The sequence below is a fragment of the Macaca nemestrina genome, chromosome 2, assembly GCF_043159975.1.
Source record: "Macaca nemestrina isolate mMacNem1 chromosome 2, mMacNem.hap1, whole genome shotgun sequence".
Classification (NCBI taxonomy): domain Eukaryota; kingdom Metazoa; phylum Chordata; class Mammalia; order Primates; family Cercopithecidae; genus Macaca; species Macaca nemestrina.
In genome coordinates this window covers 41080246-41107388 of record NC_092126.1, presented here as the reverse complement: position 1 = coordinate 41107388, position 27143 = coordinate 41080246, and the positions used below count along the sequence as shown (strand labels likewise).

Below are 27143 nucleotides of genomic sequence, written 5' to 3'. Positions count from 1 at the left end.
TGGTCTTTGTGCCTATTTTTATACCATGACCATGCTGTTTTGGTGACTATAGCATTATAGTATAGTTTGAAGTCAGATAATGTGATGCTCCAGATTTGTTCTTTTTGCTTAGTCTTGCTTTGGCTATGCGGGCTCTTTTTTGGTTTCATGTGAATTTTAGGATTGTTTTTTCTAATTATGTGAAGAATGATGGTGGTAGTTTGATGAGAATTGCATTGTATTTGTAGATTGCTTTTGGCAGTATGGTAATTTTCACAATATTGATTCTACCCATCCGTGAGCATAGGAGGTGTTTCCATTTGTTTGTGTTGTCAATGATCTTTTTTCAGCTGTGTTTTGTAGTTTTCCTTGTAGAGGTCTTTCACCTCCTTGGTTAGGTATATTCTTAAGTACTTTATTTTATTTTATTTTTGCAGCTGTTGTAAAAGGGGTTATTGATTTGATTCTCAGCTTGGTCACTCTTGGTGTAGAGCAGAGATACTGATTTGTGTACATTATTTTGTATCCTGAAACTTTGCTGAATTCATTTATCAGTTCTGGGAGCTTTTTGGAAAAGTCTTTAGAGTTTTCTAGGTGTACAATCATACTGTCAGTGAACAGCAACAGTTCGACTTTCTGTTTACTGATTTGGGTGCCCTTTATTTCTTTCTCTTGTCTGATTGCTCTGACTAGAACTTCCCGTAGTATTATTGAATAGAAGTGGTGAGAGTAGGCATCTTTGTCGTGTTCCAGTTCTCAACGGAAGTGGTGAGAGTAGGCATCCTTGTCTTGTTCCAGTTCCCAAAGGGAATGCTTTCATTATACTTTTCCCGTATTATGTTGGCTGTGGGTTTATCATAGATGACTTTTATTACTTTGAGGTATGTCCCTTGTATGCTGATTCTGCTAAGGGGTTTAATCACAAAGGGATGCTGGATGTTTTTTTTCTTCATGTGGAGTCTCACTCTGTTGTCCAGGCTAGAGTGCAGTGGCATGATCTTGGCTCACTGAAATCCCCGCCTCCCAGTTTCAAGTGATTCTCCTGCCTCAGCCTCCTGAGTAGCTGGGATTACAGGCATGCACCACCATGCCTGGCTATTTTTTGTATTTTTAGTAGAGACAGGGTTTCACCATGTTGACCAGGCTAGTCTTGAACTCCTGACCTCAGGTGATCCGCCCACCTCGGCCTCCCAAAGTGTTGGGATTATAGGTGTGAGCCGCCATGCCTGGCCTGGATTTTGTCAAATGCTTTTTCTGAGTTTATCAAGATGATCATGTGATTTTTATTTTTAATTCTGTTTATGTGGTATATCACATTTATTGACTTTTGTATGTTAAACTATCCCTGCATACGTGGTATAAAACCCACTTGATCATGGTGGATTATCTTTTTCATATCCTGTTGAATTCATTTAGCTCATATTTTGTTAACGATTTTTGCATCTTACGTTCATCAGGGATATTTGTCTGTAGTTTTCTTTTTTTGTTATATATTTTCCTAGTTTTGGTATTAGAGTGATACTGGTTTTATAGAATGATTTAGGGAGGATTCCCTATTTCTCTGTCTTTTGGAATAGTATCAATAGGATTGACACCAATTCTTTGAATGTCTCGTAGAATTCAGCTGTGAATCTGTGTGGTCCTGTACTTTTTTTTTTTTTCTTTTTGAGACGGAGTCTCGCTCTGTCGCCCAGGCTGGAGTGCAGTGGTGTGATCTCAGCTCACTGCAAGCTCCACTTTCAGGGTTCACCCCACTCTCCTGCCTCAGCCTCCCAAGTAGCTGGGACTACAGGCGCCCACCGCCATGCCTGGCTAATTTTTTTGTATTTTTAGTAGAGATGGGGTTTCACCATGTTAGCCAGGATGGTCTCAATCTCCTGACCTTGTGATCTGCCTGCCTTGGCCTCCCAAAGTGCTGGGATTACAGGCATGAGCCACCGAGCCCGGCAGGTATTTTTTTTAATTAGTATTTCATTCTCACTTCTTGTTATTGGTCTGTCTAAGGTTTTGAATTCTTCCTGATTTAAACTAGAAGTTGTATCTTTCTAAGAATTTATCCATCTCCTCTAGGTTTTCTAGTTTATGTGCATGCAAGTTTTGATAGTAGCCTTGAATGATCTTTTGTATTTCTGTGGTGTCGGTTGTGATATTTCCCATTTCACTTCTAATTCAGCTTATTTGGATCTTCTCTCTTCTCTTGGTTAATCTTGCTAGTGGTCTATCAATTTATCTTTTCAAAGAATCAACTTTTTGTTTCCTTTATCTTTTGTATTTTTGTTTGTTTGTTTCAGTTTCATTTAGCTCTGCTCTGATCTTGGTTATTTCGTTTCTTCTGCTGGGTTTGGGTTAGGTTTGTTCTTGTTTCTCTAGTTCCTTGAGGTGTGACCTTAGATTGTCTATTTGTGTTCTTTCAGACTTTTTGGTGTAAGCATTTAAGGCTATGAATTTTCCTCTTGGCACCACCTTTACTGTATCCCAGAGGTTTTGATAGGTTATGTCACTATATCACTCAGTTCAAAGAATTTTTAAATTTCCTTTTTGATTTCATTATTGACCCAATGATCATTCAGGAGCAGGTTATTTAATTTCCATGTATTTGTATGGCTTTTAAGGTCCTTTTTGGAGTTGATTTTCAGTTTTATTTCACTGTGGTCTGAGAGAGTACTTGATATAATTTCAATTTTCTTAAATTTTTTGAGACTTGTTTTGTGGCCTATCATATGGTCTGTCTTGGAGAAAGTTCCATATGCTGATGAATAGAATATATATTCTACAGTTGTTGGGTAGAATGTTTTGTAAATATCTGTTAAGTTTATTTGTTCCAGGGTGTAGTTTAAATCCATTGTTTCTTTGTTGATTTTCTGTCTTAATGACCTGTCTAGTACTGTCAGTGGAGTATTGAAGTCCCCCACTATTATTGTGTTGCTGACTATCTCATTACTTAGGTCTAGTAGTAGTTGTTTCATAAATTTGGGAGCACCAGGGTTAGGTGCATATATATTTAGGATTGTGATATTTTCCTGTTGGACAAGGCTTTCTATCATTATGTAATGTCCTTGTTTGTCTTTTTTAACTGCTGCTGTTACTTTAAAGTTTGTTTTGTTTGATATAAGAATAGCTACTCCTACTCACTTTTGGTGTCCATTTGCATGGAATGTCTTTTTTCACCCCTTTACCCAACATTTATGTGAATCCTTATATGTTAGGTGAGTGTCTTGAAGGCAGCAGATAATTGGTGAATTCTTATCCATTGTGCATTCTGTATCTTTTAAGTGGAGTAGTTAGGCCATTTACATTCAACGTCAGTATGGAGATGTGAGATACTATTCCATTCATTGTGCTATTTGTTGCCTGTATACTTTGTGTGTTTTTGTTTGTTTGTTTGTTTTTGCTTTTGAGATGGAGTTTTGCTCTTGTCACCCAGGCTGTAGTGCAGTGGCATGATCTCGGCTCACTGCAACCTCTGCCTCCTGGGTTCAAGTGATTCTCCTGCCTCAGCCTCCAGAGTAGCTGGGACTACAGGCACATGCCACCACGCCCAGCGAAGTTTTGTATATTTAGTAGAGATGGGGTTTCACTATGTTGGCCAGGCTGGTCTTGAACTCCTGACCTCAGGTGATCCACCTGCCTCATTCTCCCAAAGTGCTGGGATTACAGGCATGAACCACTGTGCCCAGCCAGATTTTTAAATTGTATTTTTGTTTTATAGGTCCTGTGAGATTTATGCTTTGAAAAGGTTCTGTTTTGATGTGTTTTCAGGATTTGCTTAAAGATTTAGAGCTCTTTTAGCAGTTCTTGTATTGCTGGCTTGGTAGTGGTAAATTCTCTCACCATTTGTTTGTTTGAAAAAGACTGTATCTTTCCTTTGTTAAGCTTAGCTTCGCTGGATACAAAATTCTTGGCTGATAATTGTTTTGTTTAAGGAGGCTAAATATACGGCTCCAATCCCTTCTAGCTTATAGATTTTCAGTTGAGAAATCTGCTGTTAATCTGATAGGTTTTCCTTTATAGGTTACCTAGTGCTTTTGCCTCACAGCTCTTAAGATTCTTTCCTTTGTCTTGACTTTAAATAACCTGATGACAGTGTGCCTAGGCGATGATCTTTTTGTGATGAATTTCTTTGAGCCTCTTGTATTTGAATGTCTACGTCTTTAGCAAGGCTGGGGAAGTTTTCCTGTATTATTCCCTCATATATGCTTTCCAGACTTTTAGATTTCTCTTCTTCCTCAGGCATGACAACTATTCTTAGATTTGGTCATTTAACATAATCCCAAACTTCTTGGAGACTTTGTTCATTTTCTTTTATTCTTTTTCTTTGTCATTGTTGGATTGGGTTAATTCAACCTTGTCTTATTCTTCTTATGTTCTTTTTTTCTTTGTTGTTGTTGGACTGAGTTAATTCATAAACCTTGTCTTCAAGCCCTGAAGTTCTTTCTTCTGCTTGTTCGATTCTATTGCTGAGACTTTCCAGAACATTTTGCATTTCTCTTTGGCCTTTATTTCCTGAAGTTGTGATTGTTTTTTAATTTACTCAGTCGGCCAGGCACGGTGGCTCACGCCTGTAATCCCAGCACTTTGGGAGGCCGAGGCAGGTGGATCACCTGAGGTCGGGAGTTTGAGACCAGCCTGGCCAACATGGAGAAACCTCATCTCTACTAAAAATACAAAACTAGCCGGGTGTGGTGGCACATGCCTGTGATCCCAGCTACTCAGGATGCTGAGGCAGGAGAATCGCTTGAACCCAGGAGGCGGAGGTTGCAGTGGACTGAGATCATGCCATTGCACTCCAGCCTGGGCGACAAGAGTGAAACTCCATCTCAAAAAAAAACAAAAACCAAAAAACAAAAAATGTATGCAATCTGTTTCACTGAAGATTTCTCTTCTCATTTCTTGTATCATTTTTTGAATTTTTTAAAAGTTGGACTTCACCCTTCTCTGGTGCCTCCTTGATTAGCTTAATAATCACCCTTCTGAATTCTTTTCAGGTAAATCAGGGGTTTCTTCTTGGTTTGGATCCATTGCTGGTGAGCTAGTAATTTTGGGGGAGTGTTAAAGGGCCTTGTTTTGTCATATCAGAATTGTTTTTCTGGTTCCTTCTCATTTGGGTAGGCTATGTCAGTGGGAAGGTCTAGGGTTCAAGGCTGCTGTTCAGATTCTTTTGTACCATGGGGTGTTCCTTTGATGTAGTACTGTCTCCCTTTTCCCAGGGATGTGGCTTCCTGAGAGCTGAGCTGTAATGATTGTTATTTCTCTTCTGGATCCAACCACCCAGCAGGGCTAGGGCTACCAGGCTCCAGGCTGGTACTGGGGGTTGTCTGCATGGAGTCCTGTAATGTGAACTGTCTTCATGTTTCTCAGCAGTGGATACCAGCACCTGCTGTGGTGGAACTGGCATGAGAATGAAATGGACTCTATGAGGATTTTTAGTTTTGGTTGTTTAATGCACTATTTTTATGCTGGTTGACCTCCTGCCAGGAGGTGGCACATTCAAGAGAGCATCAGCTGTGGTAATATACTGGGGATCAGGCAGTAGGCAGGGCCCTAGAACTCCCAGGATAATATGCCTTTTGCCTTCAGCTACCAGAGTGGATAGAGAAGGACCATCAGGTTGGGACAGGGTTAGGCTGTCTGAGCTCAGATTCTCCTTGGGCGGGGCTTGCTGCAGCTGTTGTGGGGCATGGGGGTATGGTTCCCGGGTCAATGGAGTTCTGTTCCTAGGAGGATTATGGTTGCCTCTTCTGTGTCATGCAGATTGTCAGGGAAGTTGGGGAAAGCAGGCAGTTATAGGCCTCACCCAGCTCCCACACAACCCAAAAGGCCAGTCTCACTCCATCATGCCCACTCCCCCCAACCCAACAGCACCAAGTTTGTTTCCAGGCAGTGAGTGAGCAGAGCTGAGAATTTACCTCAGGCTACCAGCCTCCCAGCTGAGAAAGCAAAAAGGGCTTCCGTGCCTCCCCGCTTGTCAAATCTGCACACTTGATTCATGCCCTTCCCTGAGTTTGGCCAGGAAGTTTCATGTCTGGTTGGAGTTGTTAGAAAGTTCATCTGGAGGTTTCCATCTCTGTGTGGTCTACTACCGGTTCCTCTGTCAGCCCTCCCAAAGGACCCCTGTGAGACAAGTCAGAAATGGCTTACCAGAGGACCCAGAGAGCCCACAGGGCTTTTCCCATTCCTTCCTCTATCCCTTTATTTTGCTCAGCTCTCTAATTTGACTCACCTCCACGTAAAGTCAAATCCTGTCCCGTGAGCTAGACACAGGTTCCCCAGTGAGGGTGTGGATTCATGTGTGGACAATCCCTCCTTTCCCACTTTCATAGCTGGGGCATTCACAATATTTGGGGTGTCTCCTAGGTCCTGCAGGAGCAGTCTGCTTCTTTCAGAGGATCTGTGGATTTTCTCTTCTTTTCTGGTGTATTCCTGTAGTAGTTTTGGAGCAAAAGTTCATGATGTGAGTCTCCACCCACTGCTTTGTTCATCTGAGTGGGAATTTCAATCTAGTCCTGCCTCCTATCTGCCATTTTCCCCTAGAATTTCCATGTCTTGTTTCTTTAGGCTGTAATTCATGGTGTCTTGTTTCCTTATGCGCCTGCTTATCTGCATATGCAGGGAATAGCATTTAAAAAAGTATTAATGGGAATTATTTGAAGCCTATGATTAAGGCATCTTATTCCAAAGAGTGAGCTGGGTCGCAACCTGGTTTCCAGTCTCCTGGATATAACCAGGGAAGCTCAAGCCAAAATCTTAGTTTAAGGAGTTGGAGAAACGATAGTTTATATATTGCATTTTACATAAAATCAAACTCCTATTTGGAGGAAGATGCTATGCACATACCATGATCTTAGAAAGGAAACCCAAAGAAGTGAGTTTAGCTTTGGGGGCTAAAGTTCCCCCAAGGGTGTTGGGATTTTTGAAAATTGAGATGATTTACGGCTTTTTTCCTTTATTGTGCTAATGTGAGGTATTACATTGATTGATTTTTTTGTATGTTGAGCCATCTTTGCATTCCAAGGATAAATTCCACTTGGTTGTGGTATATAATCCTTTTAATATGCTGTTGAATTTGGCCTGCTAATATTTTGTTGAGGATTTTTGCATTCATATTCATAATAGATATTCATCTGCAGTTCTCTTCTTTTTGTAGTATCTCTGGCTTTGGTATCAGGATAATGTTGGCCTGGTACAATGAATTAGGAGATACCCAACTGATTTTTGTATACAGTAGTTCCCCCTCATCCATGATTTTGCTTTTTGTGGTTTCAGTTCCCTGTGGTCGGTAAATTGCAGTCTGAAAATATTAAATAGAAAGTTCCAGAAATAAATTTAAAATTGTACACTATTCTGAGTAGCGTGATGAAATCTCACACAATCTTGTTCAGTCCCTTTCAGGACGTGAATCATCCCTTTTCCACCTTATCCACACTGTATGTGCTACCTGCCCATTAGTCACTTGGTAACTGTCTTGGTTATCAGATCTACTGTCACAGTATCACAGTACTTGTATTCAGGTAACCCTTATCTTACTTAATAATAGGCCCAAGGTGCAAGAGGAATGATGCTGGCAATTTGGATATGCCACAGAGAAGCTGTGAAGTGCTTCCTTTAAGTGAAAAGGTGAAAGAAAGTTCTTGGCTTAATAAGGAAAGAAAAAAATTGCTGAGGTTGCTAAGATTTATGGTGAGAACGAATCTTCTATGTTATCATGACAAAGGAAAAATAAATTAGTGCTAGTTTTGCTATCACACCTCAAACTGCAACTGTTATGGCCACAGTGATAGCGCACAGTTAAGATGGAAAAGGCCATTAATTTGTTGGTGGAAGTCATAAGCAGAAACTCATAAACTCGTAATTTCCAATTGATGGCAATTGGGTTCAGTACTATTTGAAGTTTTGCGCATCCACTGAGGGTCCTGGAATGTATCTCCCATGGATAAGGAGGACTGCTGTATTGCTTTTCTATCCTACAGTTTTGCAAAACTCAATTTCTAGTTCTAGTTCATGGCTTAACCTGTAGAAACAGGTGGGACTGACACCCTCATCACTTGGCTACAGAGGCCCTGCCTGACTTCTAGGGAGGGCTGAGGCAGAGGATTCCTTCTGGATGTAACCCATGGTACTGGAGTAGCCACAGGTCACATCCATTTTTTAATTTCATTTCAGTTTCGTTATTTCATTTCAATTTCATTTCATTTCATTTTTCATCTTATAAGATGAAATAGTACCAGAAGCTGAGAACCCTTTTTCCGCTGAGGGTTGTTAAGTCTCAGCAAACATTACACTATGGGCACATGAACATGTGCTTAGACATGGGTGTCCTGTTCTGTAAGAGATTTGTGTCAGTATTGTACAGGCTGGGTAGGGAAAAGGGTTTTCAGTGACTCTTTTTCATTTATGAAAAGTATATTAATAAGGGTGATAGTGTTTTTTGTTTATTGTTTGTTTATTTGTTTTGAGATGGAGACTTGCTTTGTTGCACAGGCTGGAATGCAGTGGCACCATCTCAGCTCACTGCAGCCTCTACCTCCTGCAATTCTTGTGCCTCAGCCTCCTGAGTAGCTGGGACTACAGGCACCCACCACCACGCCCAGCTAATTTTTGTATTTTCAGTAGAGACAGGATTTCACCATGTTGGCCAGGCTGATCTCGAACTCCTAACCTCAAGGGATCTGCCCGCCTCAGCCTCCCAAAGTGCTGGGATTACGGGCATGAGCCACCATGTCTGGCTATGATAGTGCTTTTTGATAATGAACTTTAAAAGGATACTGAGGGATGGAAGCTAGAGAATAAGGGGAAACCAGGCAAGTGATATCTTGCTGATGACAAGAGAATAAATTGTTGAAGATAAGTATTCCTTTGTATAAATCTTAGGGTACATACTGACTCTTTTTTATTGATACATATAGCTATACATATTTTCTATTGGGGGAACCTGCCCCCAATATTTCAACATAGGTTCTTTCTATTTTCCCTAAGTGTCGGCTGGTCTGAGAAATCAAGAGAAAGAGTACCAAGAGAGGAATTTTGCAGCTGGGCCTCCGGGGGTGACATCACATATCAGTAGGTCTGTGATGTCCCCTGAGCCGCAAAACCAGCAGGTTTTTATTAAGTACTTTAAAAGGGGAGGAGGTGTATGAACAGGGAGTAAGTCACAAAGATCACATGCTTTAAAGGGCAATAAAGACCACAAGGCAAAGGGCAAAGCAAAGATCACAAGGCAAAGGGCAAAATTAGAATACTAATGAGGGTCTGTTTTCAGCTGTGCACATTTTGTCTTGATAAATACCTTAAACAACAGAAAACAGGATTCAAGAGCAGAGAACCAGTCTGACCTCAAATTTACCAGGCTGGAATTTCCCAATCCTAGTAAGCCTGAGGGTATTGCAGGAGACCAGGGCGTATTTCAGTCCTTATCTCAACCGCATAAGACAGACACTCCCAGAGCGTCCATTTATAGACCTCCCCCAAGGAATGCATTCCTTCCCCAGAGTATTAATTATTAATATTCCTTGCTGGGAAAATAATTCAGTGATATCTCTCCTACTTGCACGTCCATTTATAGGCTCTCTGCAAGAAGAAAAATATGGCTGTATTCTGCCCGATCTCTCAGGCAGTCAGACCTTACGGTTGTCCTTTCTTGTTCCCTGAAAATCGTTGTTGTTCTGTTCTTTTTCAAGGTGCACTGATTTCATATTGTTCAAACACACATGTTTTACAATCAATTTGTATAATAGTGGCCCTGAGGTGACATACATTCTCAGCTTATGAAGATAACAGGATTAAGAGATTAAAGTAAAGACAGGCATAAGAAATTATGAGATTTGGGAACTGATAAATATCCATGAAATCTTCACGTAGCCGGACCCCACACTTGCTCACTCACACACCCCTCACTACTCTGCACCTGGCTTGCCCTTGATAGGCATGGGGTCTGGGCTGGTAGCACAAGCTGAGTACAGCCTGCTGGGCTGAGTGGGCAGAACAAGCCCAGCAGGTGTGAGCAAAACTCAAGCAGAGGTGCCGCTGGCCACAGGGGTTTCAGACTGGTGAAGTGACACCCTAAGGATCCTGACACTCCCACCTCAGCCTCTTAAGTAGCTGAGATCATAGGTGCGTGCTATGACACCCAGCTAACTTTTTGTATTTTTGGTGGAGACGGGGCTTTGCCATATTGCCCTGGCTGGTCTCAAATTTCTGAGCTCAAACAGTCTGGCTGCCTCTGCCTCCCAAAGTTCTGGGATTATAGGCATGAGCCACTGTGCCCAGTCTATTGTTTTAAGTAGATTTGTCTTTTAGTATTCATACCAGAGATATGACTGGATTACACACTACAAGTATATTATTAGAGTATTCTGCATTTGTCTGTATACTCACTTTTACCAATGGGTTTTATACCTTCAAATGTTTTTTTGTTTTTGCATGTGGTGTTCTTCTCTTTCATAGTGAAGAACTCCCTTTAGCATTTCTTATGAGTCCCTTTCAAGTGTTTGCTTGTCCTGGTAAAGGCTTTATCTCCTTCATATTTCAAAGATAGCTTTGTTGAGAATAATATTCTTGGTTGACAGGTGTTTCTTTTTCTTTTTCTTTCAGTACCACTTTGAATGTCATTTCACTCCCTCCTGGTCTATATGCTTTCTGCTGAGGATTCTATTGCCAGATAAATCAGAGCTTCTTTATATGTTGTTTACTTGTTTTCTCTTGATGATTTTAGGATCTTCTCTTTGTGCTTGACTTTGAGAATGTACTTATTTATTAAAATTTTAGATTTGGGTAAATGTGAAGTTTTGTTACATAGGTAAACTTGTCCCATGGGGGTTTGTTGTACAGATTATTTCATCACCCAGGCATTAAGCCCAGTACCCAATAGTTATCTTTTCTGCTTCTCTTCCTTCTCCCACTGTCCACCCCAGTGTCTGTTGTTACCTTCTTTGTGTTCACAAGTTCTCATCATTTAGTTCCCACTTATAAGTGAGAACAAGTAGTATTTGGTTTTCTGTTCTGCATTAGTTTGCTAAGGATAATGCCCTTCAGCTCCATCCATGTTCTTGCAAAAGACATGATCTTGTTCTTTTTTTATGGCTGTATAGTATTCCATGGTGTATATATACCACTTTATCCAGTCTACCATTGATGAGTATTTCGGCTGATTCTATGTTTTTGCTGTTGTGAATAGTGCTGCAGTGAACATTCATGCATGTGTCTTTATGGTGGAATGATTTGTATTCCTCTAGGTATATACCCAATAATGAGATTGCTGCATCAAATGGTAGTTCTGCTTTTAGCTGTTTGAGGAATTGCCATACTGCTTTCCACAATGGTTGAAATAATTTACACTCCCACCAACAGTGTATAAGTGTTCCCTTTCCTCTGCAACCTTGCCAGCATCTGTTATTTTTTGACTTTTTAATAATAGCCTTCTGACTGCTGTGAGATGGTATCTCATTGTGGTTTTGATTTGCGTTTCTCTAATGATCAGTGATATTGAGCTTGTCTTTTTTTTTTTTTTTTTTAAACATAGTCTTGCTCTGTTGCCCAGGCTGGAGTGCAGTGGTGTGGTCTCAGCTCACTGCAACCTTCTGGGTTCAAGTGATTCCCCTCCCTCAGCCTTGAGTAGCTGGGACTACAGGCGTGTGCCACCACATCTGAATAATTTTTTAATTTTTAGTAGAGAGTGGGTTTCACCATGTTGGCTGGGCTGGTCTCAAACTCCTGGCCTCAGGTGATCCACTCGCCTCAGCCTCCCAAAGTGTTGGAATTATAGGCATGAGCCACCGCACCCTGCCTAAGCATTTTTTTTTTAAATGCTTGTTGCCTGCATGTATGTCTTCTTTTGAAAAGTGTCTATTCATGTCCCTTGCTGACTTTTTAATGAATTTGTTTTTCTCTTGTAAATTTAGTTCCTTATAGATGCTGGCTGTTAGACCTTTGTTGGATGCATAATTTCAGATGTTTCCTCCCATTCTGTAGGTTGTCTGTTTGTTACTTTTGCTATGCAGAAGCTCTTAAGTTTAATTAGATCCCATTTGTCAAGTTTTGCTTCTGTTGCAATTGCTTTTGGTGTCTTTGTCATGAAATCTTTACTCATTCCTATGTCCAGTATGGTATTGCCCAGGTGAGAATTTGTTCTATGCCTTGGGGTAGGCTTATTTGAATTGAATCTGTCTGGTGATCTTTGACCTTCCTGTTCATGGATGTTTATATCTCTTTGTAAATTTGGATAGTTTTCTGTTACTATTTCTTTGAATAAGTTTTCTACCCCTTGCTCTTTCTCAACTCCCTCTTGAAGGCCAATGATTCTTAGATTTGCTCTTTTGAGGTAATTTTCTATATTTTGTAGGTATTCTTTTTTCTTTTTCTTCTCTGTGTATTTTCAAGTAGCCTGTCTTCAAGCTCACTGATTCTTTCCTCTGCTTGATCCATTCTGCTATTAAAAGCCTCTAATGCATTTTTCAGTTCAGGGAATGTATTTCTCAGTCCCAGGATTTCTGTTTGATTTTTTTTTTTAAGTTATTATTTCAATAACTTTTAAAAATTTCACTGATAGATTTCTCAATTGATTTCCTGTGTTATATTGGAGTTCACTGAGTTTTTGAATCCTGGGCAGACAGGGATTAGGAAGAAGCAATGACTAAGGAATATACAGATATAACATTAAAATTCTTTAACAGTGGGCCAGGCGCAGTGGCTCAAGCCTGTAATCCCAGCACTTTGGGAGGCCGAGACGGGCAGATCACGAGGTCAGGAGATCGAGACCATCCTGGCTAACACGGTGAAACCCCATCTCTACTAAAAAATACAAAAAACTAGCCGGGCGAGGTGGTGGGTGCCTGTAGTCCCAGCTACTTGGGAGGCTGAGGCAGGAGAATGGCGTAAACCCGGGAGGTGCAGCTTGCAGTGAGCTGAGATCCGGCCACTGCACTCCAGCCTGGGCGACAGAGCGAGACTCCATCTCAAAAAAAATAAAAATAAATAAATAAAAATAAAAATAAAATAAAATTCTTTAACAGTGATAGAAAGGGCTGGGCATGGTGGCTCACGCCTATAATCCCAGCACTTTCGGAGGCCAAGGCAAGAGGATCACTTAAGGTCAGACCAGCCTGGCCAACATGGTGAAACCCTGTCTCTACTAAAAATACAAAAATCCAGGTGTGATGGTACATGCCTGTAATCCCAGCAACTCAAGTGAGGCAGGAGAATCACTTGAACCCAGGAGGTAGAAGATGCAGTAAGCCGAGATCATGCCACTGCACTCCAGCCTGGGCGACAGTGAGACTCTGTCTCAAACAAACAAAAACAATGATAGAAAAGATTTAACATCACTGAAAGTTGTAAGGTAGTAAACCCTAAACCTCCACCCCTCCATTAAAGCAATGATTGTAAGACTATACTTTGAACAATTATATGACAACAGATTAGCTCACTTAGATGAAATGGACAAATTTCTAGCAACACAGAAATTGCCAAAACTGACTTAAGAAGTAAAAAACTTTAGTAGATGTGTAACAATGGATTATGTCAATAATCAAAACCTCTGAACAAATAAAGGCCCAGAACCAGATGACTTAAAAAAGAAGAAGAAAAAGAATTCTTGATCTGAAGAATCTCACCTCACTGGCTCGTTAGGGTCAGTCACTGGCTTCTTTTTCCATCTTGGGGGGTCATGGTTCCTTGTTTGCTCTTGTTTCCTGTGGACATATATCTATGTCTTCTCATTGAAGGATTAGTTATTTCAGTTTTCACTGTCTGGCTTGTTTGGGTTTTTCTTGGATATGTTTACATAGAGGTTCTTTACAATTCACCTGTTGAATTTCCTTTATGCTAGGTCACTGCCTCCTCCTTGGTACTAGATGGCAGCTCATGTCCAGGTTTGCCACAGCTCTGGCAAGCGTTCAGAGTACTGATCGTCCTAGGTTGGGGAGATCCCAAATGGGATACTCCAGCTGTGTGGAAAAGCTGACTAGGGTTTCATACCCAGCGAGCCTATAGAGTGTATCTCCTACAGTGTGATGCTGCTGAACAGCCCTCTGATTTAGCATCTTCTTTGGCTGAGAAACCAAGCAGATTTTACAGACTGGGGTTGCTGCTATTCCCGCCTCCCATCTTTGTCTTTGGTTGCTCTCAGGAGTTTTTCTTCCTACAGGCACTTGTGATGCTTTCTGTGGGTTGAGGCAGGGACAGTTCTCCTGCAAGGAACCCAAGATGGTGGGGAAGTTGGTCTTGATCTCACTTTTTCCAGTGTAGAAACTGAGTCTGGGGAAAATTTTCCACAGGCAGTTCCTTGCAGATTAGGGGAGAGGCATCACAGTTACAGAAGTCCAATTCTCCTACCATCTGCTTGAAATTTTTTCACTTCTTTTTGTGGTTCTGGGGATTGTCCCATCCTTAGATTTGAGTTCTGGGATATTGCTGGTAATAATCTTGGCATTGGATATTGGCTTTTGGTTTTCTGTTGGGGGAAGTGAAGTCAGATTGCTTCAACTCTGCCATTTTGGTGATGTCGTTCTTCCTGATTATTTCTTGATGATAATTTCTTGATTATGGACTTCCTGTGAGTTTACAGTTGCCCACATTGCATGAATGCCTAAGTTGACTACACTATTTGCAATTCTGAATTAATATTCTTTCCTGATTATTGTTTTAATGTAAACTTAAACATAAAATTATACCAGTTTTATGGAAATTCTTGAGTTCCATTACTTGGTAAGAAATGTCTTGAATGCATGCAATTATGAACTGTAGTTTCCCCATTTTATAGTTATTTGACTTGTATTTTTTCAGGTTTATGATATATTAATGTTCCTAGAGCTTATACTCATTTAAAAACAGCCTCAATACTGAAGTTCTTGAATGAAACAGCTCAATAGAAACTATGAAGATGCCTTTGTGTACAATATGGTTAGGATAGCATGTCCTAGATGTACATATCATAATTATGTTTTTAAAAAATATCTTATAGGTGAAGTGCCAGCATTATAAGAAAAAACGAACGGAGCAACAAGAAACTATTGCTTCTTTGCAAACGGAAGTCTGTAGATTAAGAAAGGAGGAAGAAGATCGCATTGTCACTCAAAACAGAGTGTTTGCCTATCTGTGCAAAAGAGTTCCTCATACCGTCTTGGATAGACAGTAATTTCGCTACATAAATTGATATGTAGCTAGATTCATGGTTTTGTTTGTTTGACCTGATTTTATCTTGGGGGTGGTTATAACTCTTATAAACTAGAAAAGCCTCTCTCTCCTCCTCTTCTGCATTGTTTTTCCGTGCTCATCCTGTTTTTTGTTTGTTTGTTTGTTCTAGAGGTCCTTTGAGGAATGGAATTGAACATTTACTAAAAATAACACTAAACTTTTAAATAAATTTATAATTAATCAGACATTTCTCAAAATAACTGATCCTTTTAGTGAAGAATAATATTTAGAGATCACTGTATGGGTTTTGGGGTTGCTTAGTTTTATTATGTTATTGATTTTAGGAGTTTTTAGTGGAAAGAACCAGGGACTATATGTTTTGGAGGGGACTATATATATTTAACCCAGCTGAAGTTAAGATAGTATTTTTATTTAAATTCTGATTTTACATTTGTAACTGTTGTCTTTTTACTGAAAATCATTCTTAAGAACAGTATTATAATTATTAGCTATATCTGATAATACATAAAAATAGTTTCAAAATATTAAAACTAGAATTACTAACAATAAGCCTACTGAATGAAATTTAAATTTCTGGCATTAGGAGATATACCTCATGTAAATGATGAGTTAATGGGTTCAGCACACCAACATGGCACATGTATACATATGTAACAAACCTGCACATTGTGCACATGTACCCTAGAACTTAAAATGATAAAAAAAATTTCTGGGCAGCTCTCTTGGACATTAATATATTCCACTATGTATGCAGTCAAGATGTATATTTCCAAAATATCTTGAAATACTTGTTTCTCTGTGTGTTTGCATCACCAAATGCAGTTAGATTTGTTTCAATTTCTTTTCAATTTTCAGGGATTGCTTTTTAAATTTTTACTTTTGAATGTATAAGCATTTATATAATTCCAAAATCAAAACTATTCGTTATTTATATTTAGAGAAGTTGTGTTTTCATTTCTGTCCCCTTTATTCCATCCTATCCTTACCTCCCCTGTAGGTAATTGATTTTAAATGTTTAGTGTTATTTTTAGCAATATAAGTAGTATGGATATTATGTTCATATTCTCTCTTGTTTACATGCTAGCACCTTCTTTTTTTCTCTTAACAGTTTAAACTGATTGCATTTTAAGTGGTATTATAGGCTTACTTAGTAGGACTGGAAATCTTGAATATTTAGCTGTTTCTATTTTACTATAAAAATCAATGAGGTCAGATATAAAGTAAAAACAAGTTAAAACTATAGGTTTTTTTGATAATTATTTCAGAGATAATACACATATATATACATATATAATTTTCATCCTCTTGAAGGAAAAGTAAGGACAAACACATAACAAAAACAACATAAAAATGTTAGTGAAAGATGTAAATAAAGAGAAGAGGGAGGCAAGGTAAGAAAAATAGGAGAGGTAAGGAAGAACAAAAAGGAGAGAGGCAGGGGAGAGAGAACTACAGTGGGAAGAAGAAGGAGAAGAAGAGAGAAATTGGAAGGGAAGAATGAAAAAACAAAAAAACAGCTAAGATAACTGGGTACGAGGGTGAGAGAAGCACTGAGAGAACTTGCAGTGTAGCAGATGAAATCAGGCTAATTCAGGTATGAATTTATCCAGTGGACCAGAGATTTTCCACTCTGTTTTATTTTTATCAATACAAACTTTCAGTTTGAGACACTGAAATAAAAAATTGTGAATTAAACCTATTGGAAATACATGAGTTGTAGCCACTACAGATATTATTAAAAGTTACATGGGTACTGGGCTGAGTAATAGGGCACACACAGATGAATAAAGCTATGATTCCTGCATTCGGTGACCTGATAGTCTAGTTGGGTAGATAGACACATATGCAGGTAAGTAAAATATAAAGCAGTTAGTGGTATGTACTATAAGGTGGGGCAGATAGGATGCTAAGTGGGTATGACGTAGGGAGAAATTAGTGAAAGGTAGTACTGACTACATAGGCTTCATGAATGAGTTATCTTTTTAGCTGGACTACTAGGAACTATAGAATATTAATAGGCAGAGGTGAGAGAAAGGGTGTTTCAATTAGAGGAATATGGTAACAGAAAAGTGAATGTGTTTGGGACGTCAAGAGTCCAAGAGGTCTGGAGCATAGGATACTTGAGATTCTGGGAAGAGTCTTAAGAGACAATATGACAATATGGAAAGTGTGCTGTAACTTTGAGAGACTTAAATTGGCCGAAAAGTTTGAGTTCTACTTTCTGTGTGACAGGAAACATACCCAAAGATTTCTGAGCAAGGAGATTAAACCCAGAGACAGAAAGACAAGTTAGTAATCGGTTGTAGTAGTCTAGGTGAAGGCTAATGAAGGTCTTAACTAGGACCAAAAAAAGGGAGAGACACTGCAAAGATGGACAGGAGTTGTCCGGATGAATTGGCTATAGATGTTGAAAGGAGTGGAGGAGTCAAAGATGGCCAGTTTTTAAGCTACATTTGAAGGAACGGGGAAGGAACCAATGAATTCATTTATGGATATATGCTTAGGCACCTTCAGTCATCCATGTAGACATATCAGGCCTATCGTTAAAAGGGCCAAACTCCAGAGAACTTCCAAATTCCATATACAGAAAGAAGAGGCAGAAGAGGAATTGTGTTTGGGTATCATGATAACCAAGGAACAAAAGTGTTTCAAGGAGAGGGTGATCAGCAGTGTTGCATGCTTCCTCATTGGTTAACTTGTTTACTTTTCCACTATTTTATTTGCTCAGAATTCCCAGTACTTAACATGTAGTAAGTCTTCCCTAAAACTTTATTGAAGATAATTGGTTACAATCACTCAGAATGAATGAAGTTTGCTGTGAAGGAAAAGATTAGAAATAGAAGCGTAGCACAAAGGGGAAGTAGGTCAAGAGGATTTGTGTGGGATATAAAGATTAAAGCATAGTTTCAGGAAAATAGAAAATGTGAAAGCTGGTGTATGTCAAGATGGGGAAGGGTTGAAGAGAAAAAGAGTAATCTAGAAAGTTGTGACATTAAGAGCACAATTGGCTGAATTAGGTCTGAAAAGGGGGATGGGTTGGTAATGTTTTCCCAAGATAGGAGGGAAACAGTATAAATTGTTCCTTTAAAAAGAATAACACATGAAAGCATAGTATTATTTTGTTTTTCTCTCATTTTTTAAATCACAAAAGCAATGAGTGTTTATAAAAATTCAAACAATATAAAAGTGTATATGGTAAAATGTAACAAATCTGCTTGCTTTCCTAATCCCCACATCTCAGAGATAACCTCCTCTCCTAACAGTTTGGTGTGTGTCCTTCCTACTGTTTCTCAAAAGGAGTGCTGTTGGCATTTTGAGTGAGACAGTTCTTCTTTGTGTATTGTTGTGTTGTTCACCGGTGAATTTTTAGCATTCTGCCCCCTCTCCAACTAGTCAATATGGCAACATTGCCCCTCCATACACCCACTAGGTTACAATTTATTCCCTGGTTAAGAACCCATAGAGTTCTTTTTCAGTATATATACATATTCACATCTAACTTTTTTCTTTTCTTTTTAGACAAAGGTAAAAAATATACATTTGATTATGCAACATTAATTTTTTCCATCATCGTTCCTTGTTAAGGACATACAAATTTACATTATTTTTTCTACTTCTCCATTATTTCCTTTTTCTTTTTTTTTTCTTTTTCTTTTTTTTGAGACAGAGTCTTGCCCTGTCACCAGGCTGTAGTGCAGTGGTGTGCTCTTGGCTCACTGCAACCTCCGCCTCCCAGGTTCAAGTGATTCTCCTGCCTCAGCCTCCCAAGTAGCTGGGACTACAGGCGCGCACCACGACGCCCAGCTAATTTTTTGTATTTTTAGTAGAGATGGGGTTTCGCCATGTTGGCCAGGATGGTCTCAAACTCCTGACCTCGTGATCCACCCACCTCAGCCTCCCAAAGTGCTGGGATTACAGGCTTGAGCCACTGTGCCCAGCCCATTATTTTCTATAGTATGGATGTGCCATTAACCTTTCTCCTGATGGAGAGTTAAATTATTTCTGGCTTTTCACTCTTATAAATAATGGTGCAGTGAACAACTTTGTTCATATTGAGTTGCATCCTTTGACATATTTCTGTGGGAGATATTGCTAGAGGTAGAACTGTTGGGACAAGGAGGATATGCATTTAATATGTTGAGATATAATGTTTATAGTTATTTTTAAATCTATAGTTTGAAATTAATATAACATATGGATTAGTATAGTATTTGCTTTCTGGTAAGAATCACTTAAATTTTTTAAAGCCTGCCAGATAATCTGTACTTACTTTTACACTGTAATTTGAAATTATGTAGTGAAACTAGTAGTTGCTCTAATACTGCATTTTGAAAATAATTCAATATTCTGTTTTCTAGGTTGCTTTGTCTAATTGATTACTATGAATCTAAAATTAGAAAAATTCATACACAAAGGTACGAATAATCCTGTATTACAGTTTTTAAAGTTTTTAATCCAGTAATCACACCAGAAGTTTCTGTAGCTTTTGAAACTTTAAATATACTATGGAAATCCACCTAATATGTCACTGGGAAGTTCTTTTTTATAAAGATCTTGAAGACTGTATTTTACAACTTAAGTCAAGATGTTTTGTTGTATTTATGTTAAATTATGTATACTTATTTATCACCGAAGTATTGGTCACAACGGAAATGGTATTTCCCTTTATTTTCTTGAAGTATTACAATTTTTTCTACTGATGTGATCTAGCCCCTGGGTAGTTACTGAGTATATCCACAAAGTGCATAGAATTAGATTGGCTGCCTACCAAAGTGCAACCTAATTAGTATGCAGATTTATGTGAGATAAACATAAAATGTCAGTGAAAAATCAAGCTTATAGATTAAAACACACTTATCACATGATTAAATAAGCATAGAGATAAATGGTTTTGGCTAAACTAAAATAGCTGAAGGATATCTAAGATATAATTTAAAATGCTTTAATGTAAGGTCACTAAAACAGTAGCTAATCTTTTTATTATTTATAGATGGAACAGTTCTTTTAACAAATATGTATTTGAGCACCTATTTTGTACCATGTTCTAAGTAATTAGGATCCCATAATACAGCAGATAATTCTTCATTTTAATGAAGCATACGCTCGAGTAGTTTTGCCCCAAGAATAGTGACTTTCCAAAATCTTGGAGAGAACAATGGCAGAGCTCTGTGGGTTGCTGGTTGCTGATTATCTGTAGTACCATGGGGACTCCAAAAAAGAAAAAAAAATAAGAAGAAAGGGAAAAGAAAAGGAAGAAGGAAAGAAGGGAGAAGAGAGCAACTAATTAAAAAGCAACTTCTTGCTTTATATTCTTTTCAGAAAGCAGCATTTTATCAAGTAGCATCAGGGACCTTCTGACTTCCAAATGAAACTGTCGTTTAGATGGTAGAGATTCTACAAAGATAGGACAACTACTCAACTAGGCTGTTGGAGCACAAAATCAGACACAGATAATATGTAAATGAATTGGCACAGGTGTGTTACAATAAAAATAGTTACAAAACCAACAGCCTGCTGAATATAGCCTGCAGACAGCAGTTTGCTGACCCCTGATCTAGATGATGAAGAGAGGGGATTTGGGGTTTTTGGTAAGAGTAGAATAGATTTAACATAACATAGCCATCAGGAAATTTTTCATGTAGAATATGATGTGAGAGGTACTTGTAGAGTTCTGCAAATGGGGTTCTCTGACTAAAGGTGACAAAAGGATTGAGGCCATTGGAGTGGTGGTATTGAATTTAGTTGTCATGAATTTGTAATGAAAATCTGGGGTTGAGGAACAAGCGACTTGGAGAAGAATCACTTTTTAGCTTAAAAAGCTTTTCATTAGTTGTTTAGCTGAAGTAAAGTATTTTGGCCTATGCAGATTATCCTTGGGTCAGATATTTGGATTGAATGTCTTATTGAGGGAAGTGGAGGATAGGAAGAAAATATGAGATACATTAATAAATAATATTCTACAAATGAGAAAATTTGCAGCAATAAAAAGAGTCTCCTAAGGAGGGGGTTTTTCAGGATTCATTGACTGAACGGAGTTTATATTATAAACTCAGTCTCCTTTTTAAGAGTGAGTACTAACTTGAAAGTGAGATTCTGGCAATTTCAGGATAGATTTTGAGATCTACCAATAGGATATAAGTATCATCTAAAGAAGTAGGAGTACTGTAAAAAGAGGATGTAACAATTCATTGACAAGTATTACATTAGTAAAGAAGATGAAAGAGGAGAGAGGGGAAGACAGGCTAAGATTTGGAGGCCTAAGTAGGATAAACAGGAAGCACAGGAGAAGAGCTATGAACCTGTAGAACTGAAGCAGCAAGACCAAAGGAAGAAGACAGGCGGGACGTGGGCCTCTTGCAGTGGCAAAAGCTTCTCTGCTTATCCATTTTTTTAAGGCCAGTGTTGTCCAAAGTTTTTTTTTGTTGTTGTTGTTTTTATCATCAGACTATATGCACATGCATAAAATAAACACATTGGGAATAAATAAATCATTTGAACTGAATCAATCCATTGATAACTTACTAGACTGGTGATATGTTTATGTGTAATACTAGAAATCATGCATGTACCCAGTGCACACTAGGCTACAATAGTAATACTTTATGCAACAGTTAAAGCGAAATGTAGTCCTTAAACAATAAAGTTGTACTTAACAGAAAAGTATTTTATACTGCTTCAATTTTTAAATTTAAGATTTAATGAAATTCAAAGTTTATTTCTTTGGTGGCATTACCCATATTTCAAGTGTTAAGCGGTAACCACTAGCTCATGTAGCTGTTGGTTACCATATAGGACATCACAGTGATAGTTAATCAAGATTGCTAAAAATAATCATATGTATTTGCTAGCACTTTGCATTTCACAGAGTCCTTCAGTATCTTTCGTTTGCTTTTTACATCAGTCCTGTAAAGTAGATGTGACAGATACTGTTTTACAGATGAGAAAATAAATTCTGAGAGATTGATTTATTCAAATAATACAACTAGTTAGTGGTGTTATCAAGGCTTGAACCAAGACTATTAAATCTGTTGCTTTTTCCACTTATGATCTGCATTTTTTCATATAGGTCTTTTGGTTACCTAAAAGTACTAGAAGGAAAAAATAGTATGTGGATGCATTTTTTGAAAGAACCTGGATGTTCCACCTATGTTTCGTTTTGTTTATTCGGCAGTGCTTTTTCACCTCTTATAGTCCATAGTTTTTCTAGGCAGTGAGATACAGTGGTGAATAAGACAAAAGTTCTGGTCCTCATGGATCATATATTCTAAATAAAAAGAGAGTAAATGGATATTGTATGTCCTATAATAATAGATAGTAGTAGTGTTCTAATACCATTCTCTATGAGAACAAGTAGGAAATTTGAATTAATTTTAATTCATGTTTAGATGATTAAACCCTCATTATGTTGATTTAATTAGATTTTTTTCTTTGAAGATAGATTTTTCATAAGTATACTGCATGCATATTTTCATAGGCAATATAAAGAAGATGAAAGTCAATCAGAAGAAGAAAATGACTACAGAAGTCTGGATGCCTCACCAACTTATAAAGGCCTTTTAATGGTATGGGGACTGCATAACCAATAAATACTTTTTAATAAAATAAGTAATCTAAGAAAGTTAATTATTTTTCTATGAAATGTGTTGCAGTCATTACAGAATCAACTCAAGGAGTCAAACTCTCAGATTGATGCACTTTTAAGTGAAAAGCTGAACCTCCAAAAAGATTTGGAAACCAGGTGAGAGAAACTTAAGTTTTTTTTTTGTTGTTTTTTTTTTCTGAGACAGGGTTTCACTCTGTCACCCAGGCCAAGTGCAGTGGTGTGATCATGTCTCACTGCAGCCTTGACCTCTAGTGCTCAAGACTAATCAAGTCCCTTAGCTGGGACTATAGGTGCGAGCCACCACACCCAGCTAATTTTTTAAATTATTTATTTTTAATTGAGACAGAGTCTCACTCTGTCCCCCAGGCTGGAGTGCAGTGGCGCGATCTCGACTCACTGCAACATCTGCCTCCCAGGTTCAAGTGACTCTCCTGCCTCAGCCTCCCGAGTAGCTGGGATTACAGGTGCGCGCCACGACGGCTGGCTATTTTTTGTATTTTTAGTAGAGATGAGGTTTCGCCATGTTGGTCAGGCTGGTCTTGAACTTCTGACCTCAAGTGATCCTTTCTCCTTGGCCTCCCAAAGTGCTGGGATTACAGGCATGAGCCACCACGCTCGGCCTCTAATTTTTTAATTTTTTGTTTGGTAGAGATGGGGTCTCCCTGTGTTGCCTAGGCTGATCTTGAACTCCTAGGCTCAGTGCCGGAATTCCCAAAGTACTGGAATTACAGGCATGAGCCACTGCATCCTGGTCAATTTTTCTTCATCCTTTGAAAAGTAAACATATACTGGAATTTGGAATATTAAATGCACCATTCTATCTCTTTTGCTCTAAAGCTAATCATGAGTACATAATATTCTTATTCTCACTTTAGTCAGTTCTCTCCCACGATAACTTATGAAAGGAACAAGAACACACGGGTAGGCAAGGGAAATGAGAAAATAGGAGTCCACATGGAAGAAGTTAAAACTAGCTAAGAACTTCAAATAAGCTGGGCACAGTGGCTTTCGCCTGTAATCTCAGCACTTTGGAAGGCAGAGGCAGGCGGATTGCTTGAGGCAGGAATTCGAGACCAGAGTGGGCAACATGGCAAAACCCCTTCTCTACAAAAAATATAAAAATTAGCCGGGTGTGGTGGTCTCTGGCTGTAGTCCCAGCTACTCAGGAGACTGAGGTGGAAGGATCACTTGACCCCAGGAGGTCAAGGCTGCAGTGAGCCATGATCATGTCACTGTACTCCAGCCTGGGTGACAGAGCGAGACCCTGTTTAAAAAAAAAAAAAAAAAAAAAAACTTAAAATAGATTCAGTCTTTTTTTTTTTTTTTTTTGCTTTTAAAAAATGGCTGTCCGGGCGCAGTGGCTCAAGCCTGTAATCCCAGCACTTTGGGAGGCCAAGACGGGCAGATCACGAGGTCAGCAGATCGAGACCATCCTGGCTAACCCAGTGAAACCCCGTCTCTACTAAAAAAACACAAAAAACTAGCCGGGCGAGGTGGCGGGTGCCTGTAGTCCCAGTTACTCGGGAGGCTGAGGCAGGAGAATGGCCTGAACCCAGGAGGCGGAGCTTGCAGTGAGCTGCGACCCGGCCACTGCACTCCAGCCTGGGCGACAGAGTGAGACTTCGTCTCAAAAAAAAAAAAAAAAAAAATAGCTTTAATGAGTTACAATTGGTGTACAGTACACTGCATATATGTAAAGTACACAATTTATTGAATTATGTGTATACACCTGCGAAACAGTTATAATCCAGATAATCACCTTGGAGGCTAGGTGCAGTGGCTCATGCCTATAATACCAGCACTTTGGGAAGCCCAGGTAGGAGGATTGTTTGAGGCCAGGAGTTCAAGACCATCCTGAGCCACACGTGAGACCTCGTCTCTAGAAAAAAATTTTAAAAATTAGCCAGGCATGGTAGTGTACTCCTGCAGTCCCGGCTATTAAGGAAGCTGAGGTGAGAAGATCGCTTGAGCCCCGGAGGGAGGTCAAGGCTGCAGTGAGCTGTGTTCATACCACTACACTCCAACCTGGGCAACAGAGACCCTGTCTCTTAAAAACAAAAACAAAACAAAAAACAAACACCCTAAAAGTTATCTCTTGCCTGTTTTGTAATCCCTGCTGCCTCTCTTTGCCTTTGCCTCAGGTAACCACTGGTTTGCTTTTAGTCATTATGCATTAGTTTATATTTCCTAGACTTCATATAAGTGGAGCTATACAATATTTACTTTTTTTTGTCTATTGTCTTTCACTCAGCATGATTATTATCTTAAATTTTTATTTTAATTGCTAATTGACAAATTACAGCTGTATATATTTATGAGGCACAAAGTGATGTTACGATTCATGAATACAATGCAGAATAATTAAATCAAGCTAATTAACATATCCATCATCTAATACCTTTTGTGGTTGAAAATGTTTGAAATTTACTCTTAGTGATTTTGAAATGTACAATACATTAATATTTACTATATTAGATTCAGTCTTATACCAGCAGAGTTCTCATTCTCAAATTATACTGGAATGCCTTGTTGTTCTTATTCCTGTGCTGTGGGATGAGAAGAAAAGTAAAATTTATAATGGCACACAACAGAAAGTTATATCCAGCATAGCTACAAAAGGATGACACTCTCTATGTTGACAGTAATAAAGAATGAACATTTTTGAGTCTTGTTTTCATTCAACAAGTATTTGAATACCTATTGTAAGTTAGACATTGTCCCAAACTCTGGGATGAAGAAGAGACCAAAACAAATTTCCTGTTCTCAATAAGCTTATACTTTAATGGCTGGGCACGGTGGCTCCCGCCTGTAATCCCAGCACTTTAGGAGGCCGAGGCAGGCCTCCTGAGGTCAGGAGTTTGAGACCAGCCTGGCCAACTTGGTGAAACCCTGTCTCTACCAAAAAAATACAAAAATTAGCCAGGGGTGGTGGTGCACATCTGTAGTCCCAGCTATTCAAGAGGTCAAGGTGGGAGAATAGCTTGAACCTGGGAGGCGGAGGTTGCAGTGAACTGAACTCGTGCCACTGCACTCCAGCCTAGGCGACAGTGTGAGACCCTGTTTCAAAAGAAACAAACAACAACAACAACAACAAAAAACTTACGCCTTAATGGAGAGAGGGACCTGATACCTAGCATAAGTCATTTATATAAAATGTGAAAACCTTGAACACAATAATATGTAAATTTATGATTAAATAGTAAAAATTTTAAAACATACATGGGAATAATGAACAGTGAATTAAGGGTAGTGGTTATCTATGGTATGGGAAGGAGAAGAATGACATTAATGAGGGACATGTGGAATTTTAAGTATATGAATAAAGTTTAAGATTTGAATCATAATCTGTTAATATTCAAATTTGATAAAGCTAGGTGGTGGATACACCAGGATTTGTTATAATGTTCTCTGTTTTTGTCTGTATACTTGAAATATTTCACTATAAAAACAAGTAATAGATTAGCAGCAAAAAATAACTAAAAGGCTTTGAATAAGGGATAACAGAGAAGAAGAAATCTAAATGGCTGGTAAACACCAAATTAGCAATCATGAAATATTTTCAGAAGTTTAATAAGTATATTTGTGACAAGTAACAAAGTATTGTATGTCGTTTATTTAAGTACCTTTATGGTTTTATTCAGTAAATTGAATTAATTTATCATTATTTATTTTCCACAGGCCCACACAGCATGAATTAAGACTTTATAAACAGCAGGTGAAGAAGCTGGAAAAAGCTCTTAAGAAAAGTGTCAAGTAATTATATTTTTACCAAATTACTGCTTTTATTAGGATTTTTTATTTTATTTATTTATTTATTGAGATGGAGTCTTGCTCTGTCGCCCAGGCTGGAGTGCAGTGGCGCAATCTGGGCTCACTGCAAGCTCCACCTGCCAGGTTCACACCATTCTCCTACCTCAGCATCCCGAGTAGCTGGGACTACAGGAGCCTGCCACCACCCCTGGCTAATTTTTTTTTTTTTTGTATTTTAAGTAGAGACGGGGTTTCACCATGTTAGCCAGGATGGTCTCGATCTCCTGACCTCGTGATTCGCCTGCCTCGGCCTCCCAAAGTGCTGGGATTACAGGCGTGAGCCACTGTGCTCGGCCTTATTTTATTTATTTTTATTACATGTCAGCTTATGCTACCTCCTAGTGGCTTTGACTTGGACCTACCAGGCTGATGACATTAAAAGGGGGTATTTCTGGTTTCACAGTTTAAGAGCAATTTTTACTATGCCGGATTTGGCTATATATTTATCTTAAGTGAGAACAAAAAAAGGTAGTTGCCTGAAGTAATAAAGGACAAAGATTTTAAATAGAAAATTGTCTTCGGAAGTAATGGAAGAATTGCAAGAGAATCAATGAAATTAGAAGTGACAAGCCTCCAATTTTTGTTGTTGGTAGTTATGATCTGA

The 27143-nt window shown here is 38.8% G+C and overlaps 1 protein-coding gene across 17 annotated transcripts in view; it reads left to right on the top strand.

Moving 5' to 3' along the window:
* LOC105469945 (centrosomal protein 70) overlaps positions 1–27143 on the top strand; it is a 100776-nt gene that overhangs the window by 50063 nt on the left and 23570 nt on the right. For all 17 annotated transcript variants that reach the window (XR_011619738.1, XM_071090993.1, XM_071090989.1 and 14 more), the window contains 5 exons: positions 14933–15102; positions 19485–19541; positions 22601–22688; positions 22776–22864; positions 26408–26482. Coding sequence is in view for 16 of the 17 variants with exons in the window: in XM_071090993.1 (XP_070947094.1) it covers positions 14933–15102; positions 19485–19541; positions 22601–22688; positions 22776–22864; positions 26408–26482 (479 nt within the window). In the remaining variant the exon portion in view is untranslated. The remainder of the gene's footprint in view (positions 1–14932; positions 15103–19484; positions 19542–22600; positions 22689–22775; positions 22865–26407; positions 26483–27143) is intronic.